Consider the following 16,735-nt stretch of genomic DNA (forward strand, 5'->3'; position numbering starts at 1 on the left):
TAAACCGAAACGAAGCCGCCGAAACATTTTGAGAATAAATTGAGTGGTGGTTTTCATGCGTCCGCACTAGAGGGCGCCCGCGTATCAGAACTTTCTCGTGCACTGAATTTGCGATCATGACCACAGGTTTTTATTTGTATTTTGACAATTACAAACGCTTGAGCGTTCATACACGCGTACCCTTCATCAATAGGACTACCGAAAGCATCCACAGTACAGTATAAAGTGTTTTTCCTTTCAAAAAATAAAACCAATGACTGGCTGGCGCTGACGTCACGCGGCGCAACTTGATAAGCGTTAAATCAACAGTCGCTCAGATAACATTTCCGCTTCGATGTTTGCCTTCAAAACAAAAGTAAGACTGCGTAAATTAACTTCCCTGGTGAAGATTTGGAAAGCCGTGCCCATTTGAGGCGTTAACACAAGAGCATTAATAGACACCCACGTCCAAAAACGCATTTTGAAAGCGTTGAGCGATACGTTAGTTTGCACAGATACTTGACCTGAAAAAGCCAAAGCGGATACGAGCGTTTGCCGTTCTTGTCGCTCAAACTGAACAGGATCACGTTGGCTTCCTCGAAAGCGATTTTATTTCCTGTTCCGATTTTTGTCGCCGTTGCTAAACAGGCAAATCCGAAACAACAACGGACAATGAGTCGGGACCGCAGCCGGCTGCGGGATAGCTCGCGGTTCCGTCCGGTTCGACGGACTCTGGGTCGGCGAGGAAAAGGCGGAAGGGTGAGCCACGGCGAGACTGACGCCCAAGGAAGATGCTACACGGCTAACCGCGAGCTAGCTAGCCGAGGCCGCTAGCCACCAGCTGCTAACGCACGCGCACGTCAAACTCCTAGCGGAGCTCCGCCGCATGACGACATCGGCACTAGGCGCAAACTTTGACGCCTGCTCGCTAAGCGGAGTTGCTTAAGACCGGAAGTGGATTTTTCTCGGTTCGACTGGACATGACCGCTTCTCAACTTCCGGTTTGTCGAAACTAACTTTGTCCGTCTAGCTTGTCAGTCTGTGTGTGTGTGTGTTTGTGTGTGCGCGTGCGCGTGTGAGAGGGCACTTTTGGTAAGTGAAGAACTCAAGTGACTGTGTGATGGAGGGCTGACCTCCAGCGTGACCCCTACCTCCGGGATGGACGCCTACAACTGAAGCGTCTCCTCGCGGGCCCCAACGTTGTCATGGCGAGCCGCAGGAAGTCCAGCGTGCCGTGTATGCTTCCGCCGCGCTCGGGCGGGGAAGCCGCGGACGCGGCGGCGGCGGCGGCGGCGGATGCGCTCCCCTCGGAAGACGGCGGCGTCTCGGCGTCGAGCTACAAGTGCAAGCGCTGCGACTTTGCCGGCGAAACGCTCAAGTTGTTCTCGGCGCACGTGGACTCGGAGCATCCCGGCGCGGACGCCGACTCGTCATACGTATGCTCGGAGTGGCGCGACGACACCGGGAGGTAGGCTCCGCCCGCACGTGGCAAAACGCTCTGAAAGGACCAAACGATTGAACCGTCGTTTGGGGAGCGGCGTCCGACTCGAGAGCGAGAAGAACGCGCTAAGTGCCCGCCCTCCCTGTCACGCAGTCACGACCCGGGCCGGGACAAGTTCGCGCGCGCGGCGGCGCGAGGCGGCGAGGACGATCCGGGCTCGGGAGACGACGCGCCCCGTAAAGGGATCGCCCTCAGCAAGACGCCCATCATGAGGAGCCGGGCCGAACCCAAGAAATTCACCGCCTCGCGCAGATTCGCCGCCGCCGCCGACATCGTCAAGGTGGAGAGCGAGGACGAGATGGACGAGTGCGACGAGCCGCCGGATCCCTGGCCCGCCCCCGAGGCCGCCGGCCCTCGAGCGCTGGCGCAAATCCAGACGGGGCGGGGTTTCGCGGTCAACGGCCCCAGCGTGCTGCACGTCAACGGCGGCGGCGCCCTCCCCGCCGGGACCCTGGCCCAGGTTCTGTCGGCGCTGCAGAAGCAGAACCAGAACCAGCTCCTCATCCCCATCAGCAGCATTCCGGCCTACGACGTCGCCATGGACAACAACGTCCTCCTGCTCGGCGCCTACAACAGGTACGCGTCGGGCCGGCCGCCCCGTTCCGCGCCGTTCCGACCCCGTTTCCCGCCCGCAGGTTTCCCTACCCGTCTCCATCAGAGATAGCGGCGCTGGCGGCGCAGACCAAGTTCAGCGAGGAGAATGTCAAAGTGTGGTTCTCCGCCCAGAGGCTGAAACACGGCGTCAGCTGGACGCCGGAAGAGGTCGGCACCGGACCCGCGCGCTCCGCTAGAACCTCGAGTATTGGGCCGTAATTCTAGGCATCGCTACTCGCGGCGGCCCCTTCTTGTACGGCGGCCCCTTCTTGTACGGGTCCGAGTAGAAGCAACGCAGTAGACGAGTATAAAGCGGCCGCAAACACGATGGAAAAATTCCACGTCTTTCTTTCAAACGGGTCGAGAGAACGCGGCCAAACGCCCGTTAGCTTGATCCTTTTTTTGGGCCGTATTTTTACCTGATGCTTTGGAGGAGTGTCGAATTGTCGTCCGGCCAATCGGAGGTTGTGGATCTGCCTCATCTTTCGCGCTAGGTGGAGGAGGCGCGCAAGAAGAAGTCCAACGGCACCGTCCGGACGCTCCATCAAAGCGTTCCTCAGGCCTTCACGGTCATCCCCGCCAACATGGCCGCCAACATGGCCGCCAACGGCCTGCAGTCCATCTTCCAGACGTGCCAGATCGTGGGCCAGCCGGGACTGGTCCTGGCGCAGGTGGGCGGCGGCCTCCCCGCGGCGGCCCCCGTCACGCTGACCGTCGCCGCCTCCCCGGCCGCTCGGTCCGAAGCCGGGGTCGGGGTCGGGGTCGGCGCCGAGCCCCGCGCGGAGAAGGCCCCCTCGGACCCGGCCTGCAAACCCAAGAAGTCCAAAGAGCAGCTGGCCGAGCTGAAGGCCAGCTACGGTCGGCGGCGCTTCGCCGCCGAGGCGGAGATTTCCCGTCTCATGCAGGTCACCGGGCTGTCCAAGCGCGCCATCAAGAAGTGGTTCAGCGACACGCGCTACAACCAGAGGAACTCCAGGGAGCCGCAGCGGGACGGCCCCGCCGCCGCCGCCGCCGCCGCCTCTGCGGGCCGGCCCGGCGGGAGCGACGGCGGCGACGCCGACGCCGTCGTCATCGACTCCAGCGACGACGCGGGCGAGTCCGGGCCCGCCGGCGGCCAGGGCTCGCCCCGCGCCGGCAGGGAGCGCCGCGGCAAATCGCGCCACGCCTTCCCGGACTTCACGCCGCAGAAGTTCAAGGAGAAGACCTCGGGCCAGCTGCTCATCCTGGAGTCCAGCTTCCGCAAATGCGACACGCCGTCCGACGACGAGCTGACGCGCTTGCGGGCGCAGACCAAGCTGACGCGGCGCGAGGTGGACGCCTGGTTCAGCGACAGGCGCAAGGGGGGCGCGGCCAAGGGCGGGTCGGAGGAGGCCGCGCCCCCGGCGCGCGCCTCCCCGCCCCCCGCCGGCCGCAGGGTTCTCAAGAAAACGCCGGCGCAGCTGGACATCCTAAAGAGAGCTTTCGTGCGCTCGCGCTGGCCCACGGCCCAAGAGTACGACCGGATGGCGCGCGACTGCGGCCTGCCTCGCAACTACGTGGTCAACTGGTTCGGGGACACGCGCTACGCCGCCAAGAACGGCGCCCTCAAGTGGTTTCCCCTCTACCACGACGGCAAGGTCGGGAGCGCGCCTCGCGCCGCCGCGCTCCGCCGCGCCGCGCCGCGCCGCGCCGCGCCGACCTCCTCCGCGCCGACCTCCTCCGCGCCCCGCAGGCGGACGGGGCCTCGGCGGACGGAGCCGCCAGGTCGGCCAAGAAGTCCAGGAAGCGTTTCCGGGGTTGGTCCAGGAGGACGCGGCGGCCCTGCGGCGGGAAGCAGGATAAGGTGGGTAAAGGTATCCGCGGGAACCGACGCGCGCGAGACCAAGCCCCGCCTCGACTTTTTCATCGGTACTTACGTTTAAACTTACGCTCCCGAGACGCCGGTGCCGATTTGGAGCAATTTCCGCTCGGCTCGGCGACCGCGTCATGTCTTGGGCGTGCGTGCAGGCCCGGAGCGGGGAGGACATCCTCAGGGCCTACTTCCTCCGGAGGCCGCTTTTGAGCGAGGACGACGTGGACGACTTGGTGGCCGAGTCGCGCATGGGCGAGCGGCAAATCCGGGAGTGGTTCTCCGAGGCGGGGCGCCGGGCGGCCGAGGGGAAGGAGCCCTTCGGGGCCGACCGAGGGGACGTGATCCAGGAGGGCGCCGTCCAGGAGGACGCCGTCCAGGAGGGCATGATCCAGGAGGACGCCATCCAGGAGGACGCCATCCAGGAGGGCGTGATCCAGGAGGGCGCCATCCAGGAGGACGCCATCCAGGAGGGCATGATCCAGGAGGACGCCACCTGGGAGGACGCCATCCGGGAGGACGCCACCCGGGAGGACGCCACCCGGGAGGACGCCACCCGGGAAGCCTTCCCGGGCCCGGACCCGTCCGAGTGCCAAACGTGAAGCGCGCGGGCTTTGTTTTGGGACGTCCCAAGCCCGCCTTTGTTGTGGCCGGCTTCTTCCCCAGCTTTTTTTAAACGGGCTTTTTTCAAGCTGCGCTCCATTTTGGATGGCGACCGGCCCAAATACACATCGGGGGGGGGGGGGGGGTCCATTTTCCCAACGCGCCCGCAGAGGAGAAACATTTTTCATTCAAGCGTGCTTGGAAAACCGTTTTTCAAGCAGGTGGGCGGTCTAAAACGCTTCGCTCTCCACTAACCCCATTGCCGACACACGCACCTCCAACAACGGGGCCGAGTTAAAAAAAACAAAAACATTTGAATATTTATATCCCGATACTGTACTTGAAAATGTGTCTTTTTTTCACAATTTCACATTGCTTAGTAGCATAGCAGTACTACATGGCAGCACTTGTAATTGAGTTCAATTATTTATTGTTCTGATTAGGTCACGTTCAATAAAACATACGTAATTAATGTAGCGTTGGCTTCATTTCTTGATGGAAAATTTTCAAAGGTAAAATGATGGATGTTTCTCCCACAGGAAGCGCTGCCCCTTTTGATACTGCGCAAACTCCTTAAAGGAATGGAACGCGTTTTGGAAGGGCGACCGCCTCCGAAAAAAGGTGGAAAAATTCATCCGTTGCGCCCTTTGTTCCCGTCGACTAATACGACGACGCAAACGCCGCGGCGCCACGCCACATTCCCGCGTCCCTGCTTTTGGGAAGGAACGGGGCAATAGCGCGAGGAGCGGAACAGAAATGGGTCACGCCGGCAGGAGGAGACTTTGTCAAGAGGCCGAGCAACGCATCCAGAACGGACTTTGCGTCGGGAGCTAGAGGCGAGCCTCGCTAACCCGTTTGCTGGAGCTAGAGGCGAGCCTCGCTAACCCGTTTGCTCGGGGCTACCGGGAGTCAACGGCGGGCCACTCCCTCGAGCGGGGGTCTCCAACCTTTTTAACGCTTGAGATTTGGATCGCGGGGGGGGGGGGGGGGGGGGCTGTCACTCGATCCACCGTAGGTCAATCACAAACGACAACCGGTACTAAACTATCCGGCGACGGCCCGCGCGCGTAGAACAGGTGCGGAAACGGCTACAGGTTTGAGGAAGCCCCCGTCGCACGCTACAAAGCCTCGTAGCCGGCTGGCGTATGCGCCGTCGACGTCTGTCACGCGCCCGTTTTGATGTATGGCGACGGCGTTAACCTGCATTAACTCAACGAGCGCGCGGCGGTCTTCAAAGCGCCGTTTGAGCCTGTCACTTTCCACTAAGCGCTCGTCTTTTCCCGACGTTCCCCGAGCGCCGAGGCAACTCCCGGAGGAGTCCGGCGAGTATCGAGGCGGGCTCGACCCGCGCTCTCGCCGACACGCGCGCTCGGGGGGCGCCGGACCTCCGGCGGGGAAAAGGCCTTCGCCGGCACGATGCGCGATGCCCGCCCGCCGCTTTCCTCGGCCGGCGTGTCAACCCGCCGCCGCCGCCGCCGCCCTGACAGGGAAGCGCGATCATAAACGGCGCCTAACCTCGCGGGGACGCCGAGCGCCACTCCCGCTGGAAAAAGCAGACGGATCCAGTCTGCGCCGTCGTGACAAACGCGTCGACGCCATCCGGCCCGCCGGGAACAAAGTCACCTTTTCCCGCCTTTGATCGACGCGCGAACGTTTCGTCTTTGCGTTTCTTTTCGTTTCCCGAGCGGCTCGCCGCCTTTCGTGCGACGGCGTCGTTGGCGCGCGCGGGCGGGATCGAGTTCACCGCTCAATCAAAGCCGTCCCGACGTATGTACACGACGAGTCAAGGTAGTTTTTAGTGACGAGACTGTGCACGTATACATATGTCTAGCTTTTAACCGTGTTCCTTTGGTTGTCAGTAATCGCGCCTGTTTTTGACTCCTTTTCCCTTTAGCGCAGCTCCATCTAGTGGATGCATTACGCAAGCCCAGCCGCTACTGTAGCTTCCGTTCTACGCGCCTTATAATGGGATGCGTCCAATATATGAAAACACTTTGAAAAGGGGCCGTTCTTCGACAGCGCGCCTTATAATCCGCCGCGCCCGGAAGTGCGGAAAACCGCGGTGACGGCGTACCTAACATTTCCCATCGTGTGAGGAATTTGGAATCTTTTGCCCGCGCGCGCATTTTTTTGGTTTCCCCCTCAGGAAAGCGCTGAACGCGGGCCGGCCGCCCGACACAAGTACGAGACGGCGGTGTAAAAAGCGTTTTATTGGAGTACGCCACATAAGTTTGACTTGGAAACACAAACGCGAGCCAAAAGGTCAGCCGGTAGAAGAAGCGGCGTGCGCGTGCAAGGAAAGGGCCCGGCCTGGTCCAAATGCTAACGGCTAGGAATCGGGCGCCAAAAGTTTTACGTGTCTTGCACGCGGCCGGACATTCGACGGCGGGTATTCGTCCGTCGGGCGAACGACGAGTTAGCGTCAACGTTGGCCCGCTTCGACCGTCCGATTCGTCTGTCCCACGCGGGGGCGAGCGTTCCGCCGCACAAATCCGCAGCAATACTACTTGCGCTATTTAGTTTTGCCGCCAATCCCGTTGCCGGTCTTGGGCATCGCGCGACCCGGTGGACTTTTCAGACGCCGATTAACAGTTCCCTATCTGACAAACGGCACAGCGCACGCTTGGCACGGCAGGATAAAAGCCGTCGGAGCACGCGGACCCTTGCAGACATACTGTATGGGACGCTAAAGCCCAGCGGGACTTTTTCGCTCGGTTTTGGTCCGGCTCGTGCGTTAGCAAAGCAAAGAAAGAAGCGTAGCGTGTACATGTTACATCCATGTTGTATGAGATGACAGGAAGCTCAACTAAACAGCACTTTACTGCTGCGCGCTTAAAAAAAAAAAAGTCCAAAGCTGCTCTTCTTTGTTTTCTTTTTTTAAGTTTGATTGAAGGTGATGATCACAACAACCCCCTCCCCCCACCCCTGACAATACCCCCCCTCGTCTCAGCAGGGGAGTAGCGGGCGGAAGTCCAGGCACCGCTCACATCAACAAATGACTGAAGTATTGCCAAGCCTGGTGTGTGTGCGTGTGCGTGTGAAGCATTCTTTTGATTTTAAGGTGTGGAAACAGGCCATTAAAAAAAAACAAAAAAACTGTCTCATACTCAAATCCGCTGACAATCTTTCAGAGATGAGAGCGGTTGCGGCTAAAGCTGCTTCCGGCGAGTCGGAGGGGGGCGGCGCCCGAGGTGTATTTACTTCGGTCTCGTTGGCGACAGCCCCACCCGGGAAAAAAAACAACCCCCCCCCCCCCCCCAAAAAAAAAAAGTCCAACAAAAAAGTCAGCATTTGGAAATCAAAATGGATGCCGGCCCCGCCCACGCTAACCTGACAACCTGAGAGAAGTTAGCCGCACCGGCTAACCGTAGCATTCGTTTTTGGGGACCGCCTCCCGTCAATCATCCTTCGGTGGGCGGGCTCTTCATGTTGCCGGGGCGACGGCGGACAATCGAAAGGTGGCCTCATTCTCAACGTGTCCGGCGGGCATAGAAAGACACTTGTTATTCGCACCTGAAAAGAAGACCAAAGACACTAAATGAAAACCAAGCGCAAGGAAGTTCCTCGCCTCAAAGCGCCGTCCGCGGAACCCGTCCGCCGCCGTCGATGACTATCCGCATCCAAAATCCGCGGCCACGGAAGGGGCCGGCGGCGAACGACCGACTGGCTAAAGCGACGCCTCGTGGAGCCCGCTTTCAATCGCGCGCGAGGCTTCGGCACCGCGGGGGGTCGGCGACAACGCGCCCGTCGCTATTTTGAGCGCAAAGGCCCGTCTCGCGCAAAGCCCAGCAAAACGGATTCATCCCAAATATTCAAATGAGATCTCGCACCCGATACGCCTAACCCGGAAGAAGACAAATCAGCTTCTACGCTGCGCGCGCGACTGTAAACGCTTGACGAGCGGACCGCGGCCCGCCGGAAAAATAATCAGCGCTTTCCCGTAAGCCTCCGTCGTTACGACCCCCCCCCCCCCCGTAAGGCGAGGCGCGGAAACGCCGGGGCGCCTCTCGCTTTTAAAGTACGAGAGCGGGCAACCCGATGGGATCGGGGCCGCGCCAAAGACCGCCTTCCAAAGAAAGAGCTGCGAACGGCGGTCGAGATTTTGGTGCGGCGCGGAGGTGCGGCCACGCTACCTGCCGGCGAGGCGCTCCTGAAGCTCGCCGCGCTGCGGCGCGTCGAGTCCGTTGGCGCGCCGTTCCGTCGGCTCGGACCCCGGGACCTTAGCGCCGCCTCCCCGGCCGCGCTCGGCGGAGCCGGACGGGGAAGCGCCGTCCGGGAGCCCCGCCCCCGCGTTCGGCCCGCCGCTCCGGAAAAGGTCCGCTCGCGGCGTCGAACGGCCGTCGCAGAACCAGCGCGCCAGGTCCACGCCGGCCAGTCCTGGCCACACCTCGGACGGAGTCGCGGCTTGGGGTCGGGCCGAGTGCTCCTTGAGAGGCGCCGCGGAGCGGAAGTCGGGGAGGGGGCGGGGCGGGGGCGCGGGGCCGCTCTTCCGGTCCCACGCGGCCACGCCGTTGAGGGGAAGGCCGGCGTCTTTTTCCGCCTCGGTTCTCTTGGCGCCCATGGAGTTGAGGAGGGCGAGTTCCAGGTTATCCCGGAGCGCCCGGCGCTCGGCGAACCAGCCGTCGATTTCCCCGTGGGACAGACCGGTGCCGAGCGCCAGATTGTCCACGTCGCCGCGAGAGAGAAAGCTGCTCCTCAGGAACCGCTCCTCCAGAATCTTCAGCTGCTCCGCCGTCTTGCCCTTCATCCTTTCCAGCAGCGGGAAGTGAGCGAGCGCCGAGGACCTGCGCCGGGGGTCCTCGGCCCCGTCGCCGGAACACCCGGGCCCGACGTCGTCCCCCGCGGCGGAGCGTTCCGGTCTGGGGACTTTGGGCGGGGCGTGCGCGGAGCGGATGACGGGGGGCCTCCTCGCCGGAGAGGTGAGGAGCGAAGGCGAATCGGGGAAGGCCACGCTGGCGGCCGGCGACGTGCCGGGGAGCTTGCTTTTGGAAAACCTGGGCACGAGCAATGAGCTTTTGAAGGGCGGGGCGAAAATGGGAGGCGGCGCAATGGTCGGCCTGGTTAGGGACTCGGGAAAGACGATGGACGGCAGCGACACCGCCGGTTTGGTTTTGGGGTTTCCCGGCAAAGGGGGAAGCTTGCCCTTGGCGCATAGAGGCGGCGCCGCCGGCGGAGGCGCTCCCGGCAGATGGTGCTCTTTTTGAAAGGGAGCCGCGAGGCCCTGGTCTTTGGGGCCTCCTTGACACGGGGCCACCGCCATGACGGGTCGCTCGGACTCGGGGCCGCGGGGAGCCATCCGGGATCGCTTAAGCGCCCGACCGGCGCCGCAAGTCGGGGCGGCGAAGGTGTGATGGAGCGCGGGGACGGAACCGTTGAACATCTTCTTCCTGGCCTCCTCCACCTCCTCCGGGGACCAGGTGATTCCCTGTTTGAGCCGCTGGGTGGTGAACCAAACCTTGATTTGCTCCTCCGGGTGCTTGGAGGCGGCCGTCAGCCAGGACAGCTCGGCGTGCGTCGGGTACGGGAACTTGTTGAAGGAGGCCATCAGAGTCAGGCTGCGGTCCAAGGACGGGTTGTACTTGGTGCCGTTCAAGGGAACGGCTACTTGGGGTTGGCGGCTATAGTTGGGCGGGCGCTTGAGCACGGGGGCCACGTGCGACGGGTCTCCGAGGACGGACGGCTCGGGAATGAGGACGGCGCCGTTGATGTTGAGCGCCGCGATGGGATCCGTCCGCTCGGGCGCCCGGCCGCCCGCGCACGGGCCGCGCGCCGACGGGGCGGGACCCTCTTCGGGATCGGGGCGGCCCGGGAATTCGATGGTCTGCTCCAAGACGGTCCGATTGTTCCTCCTGAGCCTTTTGAATTTGAAGTCGTCGTCGTCGGGATGAAGGCTCTTGTTGTGCTCTGTGAGCAGGTCGAACTTTTGGGCGTTAAAGTCGCAGACGGCGCAGCGGTAGAGCGGGTCGAGAATCACGTCGGGGTGGCTGGAGTCCACGTGCTCTTTAAAGTCTTCCAGGTTTGGACACGAGAACGGGCAACATTTGCACTCAAAGGCTTTGGGCTCTTTCTTCTCAGCTTCCCGCTCAGATTGCGGCGCTTCCTTTCGCCGCTCGTCTCGCACGCACCCCCGCGGCTTCTCCGCCGACGCCCGCGGTTGGACGGCGTCTGCGTTCCCAGCGGGATCGGCTCCCTGGCCGGGGCGGGACCCGTCCGTCCCACCGTCTTCCGAAAAGGCCGCCGCGTCAAACATTTCCAGACGTTCTCGGACCGCGCGAGGGGCGGAGGACTTTCGGCGACCGGGCACGGCGACCTTCGGGGCCACGGCGCCGACGGCGGAGGGCCCGCGTCGGCGGGGCGTCGGCTCGGAGCGCTATTCCCGGACTGCGATGGCTGCGGCGGGGTGCCGACCCGGGCTCCCTTTCGCATCGGCGCCGGGACGTCGGCCGACCGGCGCTCTGGAGGAGATCCTTCCGGTCCTGCCCGAGAAAAAGAGACGGGTCACTGCGGAGGAAGCCGCTCGAAACTAAGTGGGTCCCTTTCTCTCTCTCTCTCTCTGCGCGCTTGTGACAAGTTCGCTCACCGTCCCGCCTTCTCCTCAACACACAAGCGTCACTTTCCAGGGACCCCAAAAACTAGATGAATAAATGCTTGGTGATGCGGCGGGCGCCATAACCAAAGCGCGCGAGCCACACGTGGCAAAAAAGGGGGCAAATACGGACCTTAAGTAATATATTTGCTCAGCGCTTTCCATAACCCTTCCTTGACGGATTCCGAGCACGCGACGTCTAGTCTAGCGCGTCGCTTCGGAACCCTTTGGTTTCGATTTTCGATTTCGCCGCAAACGGACTTTGCCGTCGGCCATCCCTGGCTTTGACGCGAGCCATCGGCGCCATGACGTCGCGGCACCATTGACGGGCGCGGCGAGGACGATTTGAAGAGGAGGAAGATGACGAGCCCGGGAGCCAAAAAAAGCCTCCTTTGATCATTTGGAGTCGGGCTCTTAATCAACTTCATTACAATTCATTTGCATGACTTCACACGCGCAAGCGGGATGAAGAACACGCGTGCGCCGACGCGGTTTGTGCGTTATATGGGTTGGGAGGAGGCGGAGGGCGGTCCGTTGTGTTCAGGTTACCGTGGCAACTCGAGCAAGAGGAGCCACAATGTGCCCCTGTGGCATCGCAGAACATTAAGCGGCGCGCGCGCACGCGCACTGTCGGGCGGCGGCGCCCGCGCGCACACAGGAAGTGATTGGATGCCACCAAGCAGGAAGTGATGATAGCAAAAGCGATTGGACCTCATGAAGCACAAATATTCGCTTGTTGGTCGCAAAGATGAAAAAAAAATCATCAATTTAATGAAAAGTGGATGACTACATTTATTATCCGCACGCACGCACGCACGCACTCCCTCACTCCCAGTAGTGCAGTTTGGGTTGTTTCCATGGCAATGGGCCGAGTCTCATGGTCGCGGCGAGTAGCGGCGGCGGCGTGAGGGGGAAACCAAACATTTGGCTGAGTAACCTTAGTTGGAAAAACCAGCAGGACCGGAAAAAACAAAAACCGGACAAGACTACACACTTAATGCGCGTCGGTTTGCGCGTAAGCTCGTTGCCGTCTTCAACAGGGTCATGGACACAAACAAAACAGATCATGAAAATCGCATTACCGATCCCTGTGCCGCTTTTGTCAATGGGGGGGGGGGGCAAATTACAGTTGCCCGGGGGCTTTACCCTACCAATCTGCACCCATGGTCACATGAACACGCACACACCCCGTAGAGCAAAACAGAGCAAATACTTTGGCTGTACATCACGTACTGATGCTGCTTTTACACACACATGTAAACGATCGCAATTAAACACAGGCGGGCACACACGAACAATCAAATCGACGCACATAAGCATGGCCACGCTTTCACGGAACGGGCACGTAACACAGGTTGTTGTAACACACGTGTAACGCGATGACAGACGTGCACGCGTGCGCTCTCACCGAAAAACAAATTGACGCACACATGCGCGTCCGCTCTAATAGAAAAACATGCGCACAAAAATGTACACGAGGCGTGATGACACAAATGGAAGCGCAATACGCGCACGATGACACTGCATCCACACACACACACAGCGGCGTGCGGACAAATCCACTCGCTTTTTTGCGATCCATGAAAAAGTCAGGGGTGTGTGTGTGTGTGTGTGTGTAGATGAAGAGGGCGCGTGAGGCGTCACTTGATCAGGCGACTCTTTACGCAAGCGCGCACGGTCCAAAGCGGCGGAAACGGGAGCGGCTCCCAACATTTTGGCGAGACGTCGCCAGCGGTGCGCGCCAACACCGCGTGCTCTCCCGGCGTCGCTACTCGTGACGTATGTCATGAAATGAAGTTCTTTAAAGCGGCGCGGACCTAGATCGTCCCTCAAAAAACGCACGCTTTTTCACTGCTTTATTTCCAAATGAGGACGAACGAGATCTGCCGTGCGCTTTCTCGGGTAACCTGTACTCGGTTCGCACTAGCGCTCGGAGCGGGGGCCATGCAATAGACGGCGTCGGGAGCTCCGCCCGGAAGTTCCAAACCGAGGAAGTTCCATCCCGGGGCGTCAAAGTGGTTTTTATTGAGAGGACCCAAACGACTGCCGCTGCCAAAACTTTGAAGCGCGTTCCTCACACGCTCGGCGGGTTTTGAAATCGGATGCTAAAACGAGATTTGGGGAGGTGCTTTTCCTCAATATTTTAGCCGGAAACCCGCAAGTCAAATCAGCATTTGGCGGGCCACTTCAAACCGGCCGGGCCTCCAGTTTGACACCGGTGCCGTGCAGCCTTTCTCAACAAACGGGCATCCGCCGCACCGGAAAGACGCGTCGTTTCGGTTTTCGTTCTCAACGCGGAGACGGAACCCGGTCGGTGTTCGGCGCCAACCCAAAATCTCGCTCGCAAATTGGGAGACGTTGGGGCGGACGGTAAAAATAAGCCGCATTCTTCAGGCGCTTTTGGTAAAACGGGTTTATCGGGAAACGGCGCCAGGTCGCCAACGGTCTTAAACGCACGCGACGACTGTTTGGTTAAAGTGGGCGTGGCCGAGGCGGCGGCCGGGCACCGGGCCCAAAGGAGAGCGGCGCCGTCGGACGGCCGTTTCCAAGGCCAACCTTTTAGAGCGAGCGCCGAAATATCGGCCCCGGCAAATACCCGCTCCCCGAAACGACGCAAGGTACCGCCGCGCCCCAAATACGAGATGCACTTTTTTTCCTTGGCGCGCGTTCAACGTTACGCTGCGTTGGCTGAACCCGAAACACGAACCCGCGACGGGTATGTCATTTATGGATACGAGCACGGAAATATGAAGAAGTGACAAAAGCTGAGACGGATTCTCTTCAGCTCCCCTTTTTACATTGTTGGTTTTTAATTGGGCCGGAACGCGAAGGGTGCGGCCCCCCTTCAAAAAACAAGTTTGGGGAGGGCCACATTCCAAACCGCTTGACGCATTTGTACCCCCAGCCGACAGATCAATGGAAAGCGCGGAACCGCTGGCCGCCATCCTGCTGCGCGAGCGTGTCACGAGATGAAAGGAGGACGTGGCGTGGCGTGGCGGCCGACGCCGGAGGAAGGAGCACAAAATAGGAAAAAGATGACCTTTGGAGGCGTGCGTAAGGAAAACTTTTTGGTGCGCTGGAAAAGCATGTGCGAGACACGCCCGATTCTCCCCGCTCGGCGGAAGGATCCAAACAACAAAGCGCAAAAGTCGCAGGCGAATAAAGGCCTCCTCTTTGACGCCGATTCCAGTCCCGCGTTTGATTTGTTCCACATTGGAGCGCCCGCCTTCCCACGTTAATGCCGGAGACCGTTTTCCCAAATCCTCAACACGCCCGGCGACGAAGCGCCTCTCTCCGCGCGGGCGTCGCTCCGGGAACACGCGCGGCGGTCGGGGCGCTCACCTGCGCCGCCGCAAAAAATTGCAAGTGACGCACAAAAATAGGGGGCTTCCGTTTTCCTTAAGATTGCGTCGCATCAATGGCAACGTCCTATAATTTCCCTTCCTACTTTGAAAAACGGCCCCGAAATAAGAACGTCACTAATCGGCCGCCGCCGGCGCCGACACAAAGAAATAGTCGTACCCGGTATGGGTAATTGCCCATCCCTAACGGACCGCACTCAACTCCGTCCTAGCTCAGACGTACGCGCGCAAACGCACGCTAACAGAAAGACACGCTCCATTTGAAGGGAAAAGAAAGACACACATTCAGACGTGTGCCCAGACACAAAACATGCACTAAAATACAAAAAACACAACATGTACACGCACGCACAAATGCGCAACATATACAAAAAAACTAAAAAATACACACACGCTCACAGAAAATCATAAAACACACATGCCACAAAGAAATAACTCACACACACAAATACACACATATAGAAGCACATGAAACACACACTCACTAAACACTCACACCGACACAAAAAACTAAGACAGCTGAATACACACACACATACATACAGTACATGCACAAAATGCCACACGCATAAAAACACACACACATACTCACAAATAGACAAGACACATACAGATATCAAACACACACATGCTCACAAATACACTAAAAACACACACATAGCAGCACGAAGCACACAAAAATGACAAACGAAAACTAATAAGCACATACACACACACGACCAAACACACTAAATACTCAAAAAGTATGACACAAAAAGCACAAACTGACATACAGACATCAAAGCACAAAATGTCACACAAATAAACACACCCAGCAATAAACGAAGGAACACACACGCACACGAAAACGACACACGAAAACTAAAATCGACAAGCACAACGCACACTAAATACTCACCAAGAGTGACACAAAAACACAATCCCAAGATAGACACACACAAAACACATAGTTTAAAAAAAATAAAACAAGCAAAAAAAACAAAAAAAAACCTCGAGTCGGAGCGCGGCACACGCTCGCAGCAGCAGCGGAGTTCACCTCGGATGACCCCACCGTCTGATGTTAGCCTAGCATCGTCACGCGTCGGCGTCAAGCGGCGGCAGCGGGACCGGGAGGAACGCTCGAGCGAGTACGCGAGCTCGGCCGGCCGGAGGAAACGAGCGAAACCCGAGCGGCGCCGGGCCGGCCCGTCGCAACCGCCCGAGCTGAACAAGTTAGCCTCCTGTCGGCCACGAGCTAGGCGGCTAACGGCTAACATTCGGGATGCACTTTCGCCAGCGGAGGGGAGGGGGCGGAGTCCAAGGGTGGGGGTGGGGGGCGAGTCAGAGGTGCCCCCCCCCCCCAGAAGGAAAAAACGGCGGCGTGACGACGCGACAACTCTCGCAAGTCGCTTCGACGTCGAGCGAGGCGGCGCCGCGGCAGCGGCTCGCTCGTCAAAGTTGACCTTTGCCACGGCGACTTGGTCCAAACGGACCCGAGCTGAGGCGCGACAAGTTGCCCGACTGCGTCTTGTTGCTTCTTACCTGCCGGCGCGCCGTCAAGCTGCTTTGCGTGTCGCAGCAAAAGGATCAAGCAGCCGGAGGACGCGCACGCTCACGCTCACGCTCAAGCACGCACATAAAAAAAAAAAAAAAAAAAAAACTACTCGCGCCGCACGACACGTCACGTGAGCTACTGCGTCATTACTTTTGCATTTGTGCAAAGTTGACGCCCCCACCCCGGAACGGAAGGTCGCGAGCGACGTGGGCTCTCCGGAGGGTCGGAGGTCACGCTGTGACGTCAGCGGCCTGCTACGTCTACTTTGGACCGATGACGCACGCGTGCTCCGGGGAGACACCTGTCTCGTTCGCCGCGCCTGACCACCTGACGTTACGACGATACATGCAATATTTTTTTTCATTCAAAAAAATAATAATTCAAGTCCTGTCTCCTGAAAGAGATTTGTTTTTCATTTAAACTGTGGCGCACGTGCCCTGGTGCTCGGGTGGGCGTGGTCTCCGGAGGACGAGGGTCAGATGAGGTTGCCAGGCAGCCAGCAGCGGCCAATCGGAGAAGAGCTTGGCCAACGCTGCTTAGCAACCGAGGCAAACGAGTGCAACTGCCTGAAAGGAGGCAAGGGGTGAAGGCGTGAAGTGAAGCAGGGGCGCGCATGCGTTGGGGGGGGGGGCAAGCGATGAGATCGCAAGAGGTGAACACATGAGAGCGGACGCTATGTATTTAGTAGAGGTGAGGACTTGAACGAAGGCACCGAGCGGCAGAGACCAGAAGCTACCGAGGGACCCAT

At 59.6% G+C, this 16,735-nt stretch overlaps 2 protein-coding genes across 5 annotated transcripts; one reads left to right on the forward strand and one right to left on the reverse strand.

Annotated features, from left to right (window-relative positions):
• Positions 1-439: 439 nt before the first annotated feature.
• Positions 440-4,981, forward strand: LOC148405951 (zinc fingers and homeoboxes protein 1-like). The gene is made up of 6 exons (XM_088405329.1): positions 440-1,447; positions 1,574-2,056; positions 2,116-2,242; positions 2,569-3,690; positions 3,786-3,896; positions 4,061-4,981. Exons 1-6 carry the CDS (start codon positions 1,185-1,187, stop codon positions 4,502-4,504), a joined length of 2,550 nt encoding a protein of 849 aa, XP_088261455.1. The 5' UTR covers positions 440-1,184; the 3' UTR covers positions 4,505-4,981.
• Positions 4,982-7,769: 2,788 nt separating this feature from the next.
• Positions 7,770-16,143, reverse strand: LOC148405952 (zinc fingers and homeoboxes protein 2-like). Of its 4 annotated transcripts, none has more exons than XM_088405138.1 (3): positions 15,975-16,143; positions 8,639-10,981; positions 7,770-8,018 (listed from the first exon to the last, which is right to left on the reverse strand). In XM_088405138.1, the coding sequence occupies exons 2-3, from the start codon at positions 10,753-10,755 to the stop codon at positions 8,009-8,011; spliced, it is 2,127 nt and encodes a 708-aa protein (XP_088261264.1). In that variant the 5' UTR covers positions 10,756-10,981; positions 15,975-16,143; the 3' UTR covers positions 7,770-8,008. The 4 variants fall into 4 exon arrangements, with proteins under 4 accessions (XP_088261264.1, XP_088261267.1, XP_088261265.1 ...); XM_088405141.1 differs by lacking the exon at positions 15,975-16,143 and adding an exon at positions 15,490-15,730; XM_088405139.1 differs by lacking the exon at positions 15,975-16,143 and adding an exon at positions 15,444-15,730.
• Positions 16,144-16,735: the final 592 nt, after the last annotated feature.

This window comes from Hippichthys cyanospilos, chromosome 21 (genome assembly GCF_059441005.1).
Source record: "Hippichthys cyanospilos isolate Australia breed blue-spotted pipefish chromosome 21, RoL_Hcya_1.0, whole genome shotgun sequence".
Lineage (NCBI taxonomy): Eukaryota > Metazoa > Chordata > Actinopteri > Syngnathiformes > Syngnathidae > Hippichthys > Hippichthys cyanospilos.

Excerpts from the sequence above, each read along its gene's own strand:
- LOC148405951 (XM_088405329.1), top strand. The coding sequence starts at position 1,185 with ATGGCGAGCCGCAGGAAGTCCAGCGTGCCGTGTATGCTTCCGCCGCGC. Across the intron at positions 2,057-2,115 it reads CTGCTCGGCGCCTACAACAG|GTTTCCCTACCCGTCTCCAT; the intron begins GTACGCGTCGGG and ends TCCCGCCCGCAG. Across the intron at positions 3,897-4,060 it reads GCGGCGGGAAGCAGGATAAG|GCCCGGAGCGGGGAGGACAT; the intron begins GTGGGTAAAGGT and ends GCGTGCGTGCAG.
- LOC148405952 (XM_088405138.1), bottom strand. The coding sequence starts at position 10,755 with ATGTTTGACGCGGCGGCCTTTTCGGAAGACGGTGGGACGGACGGGTCC.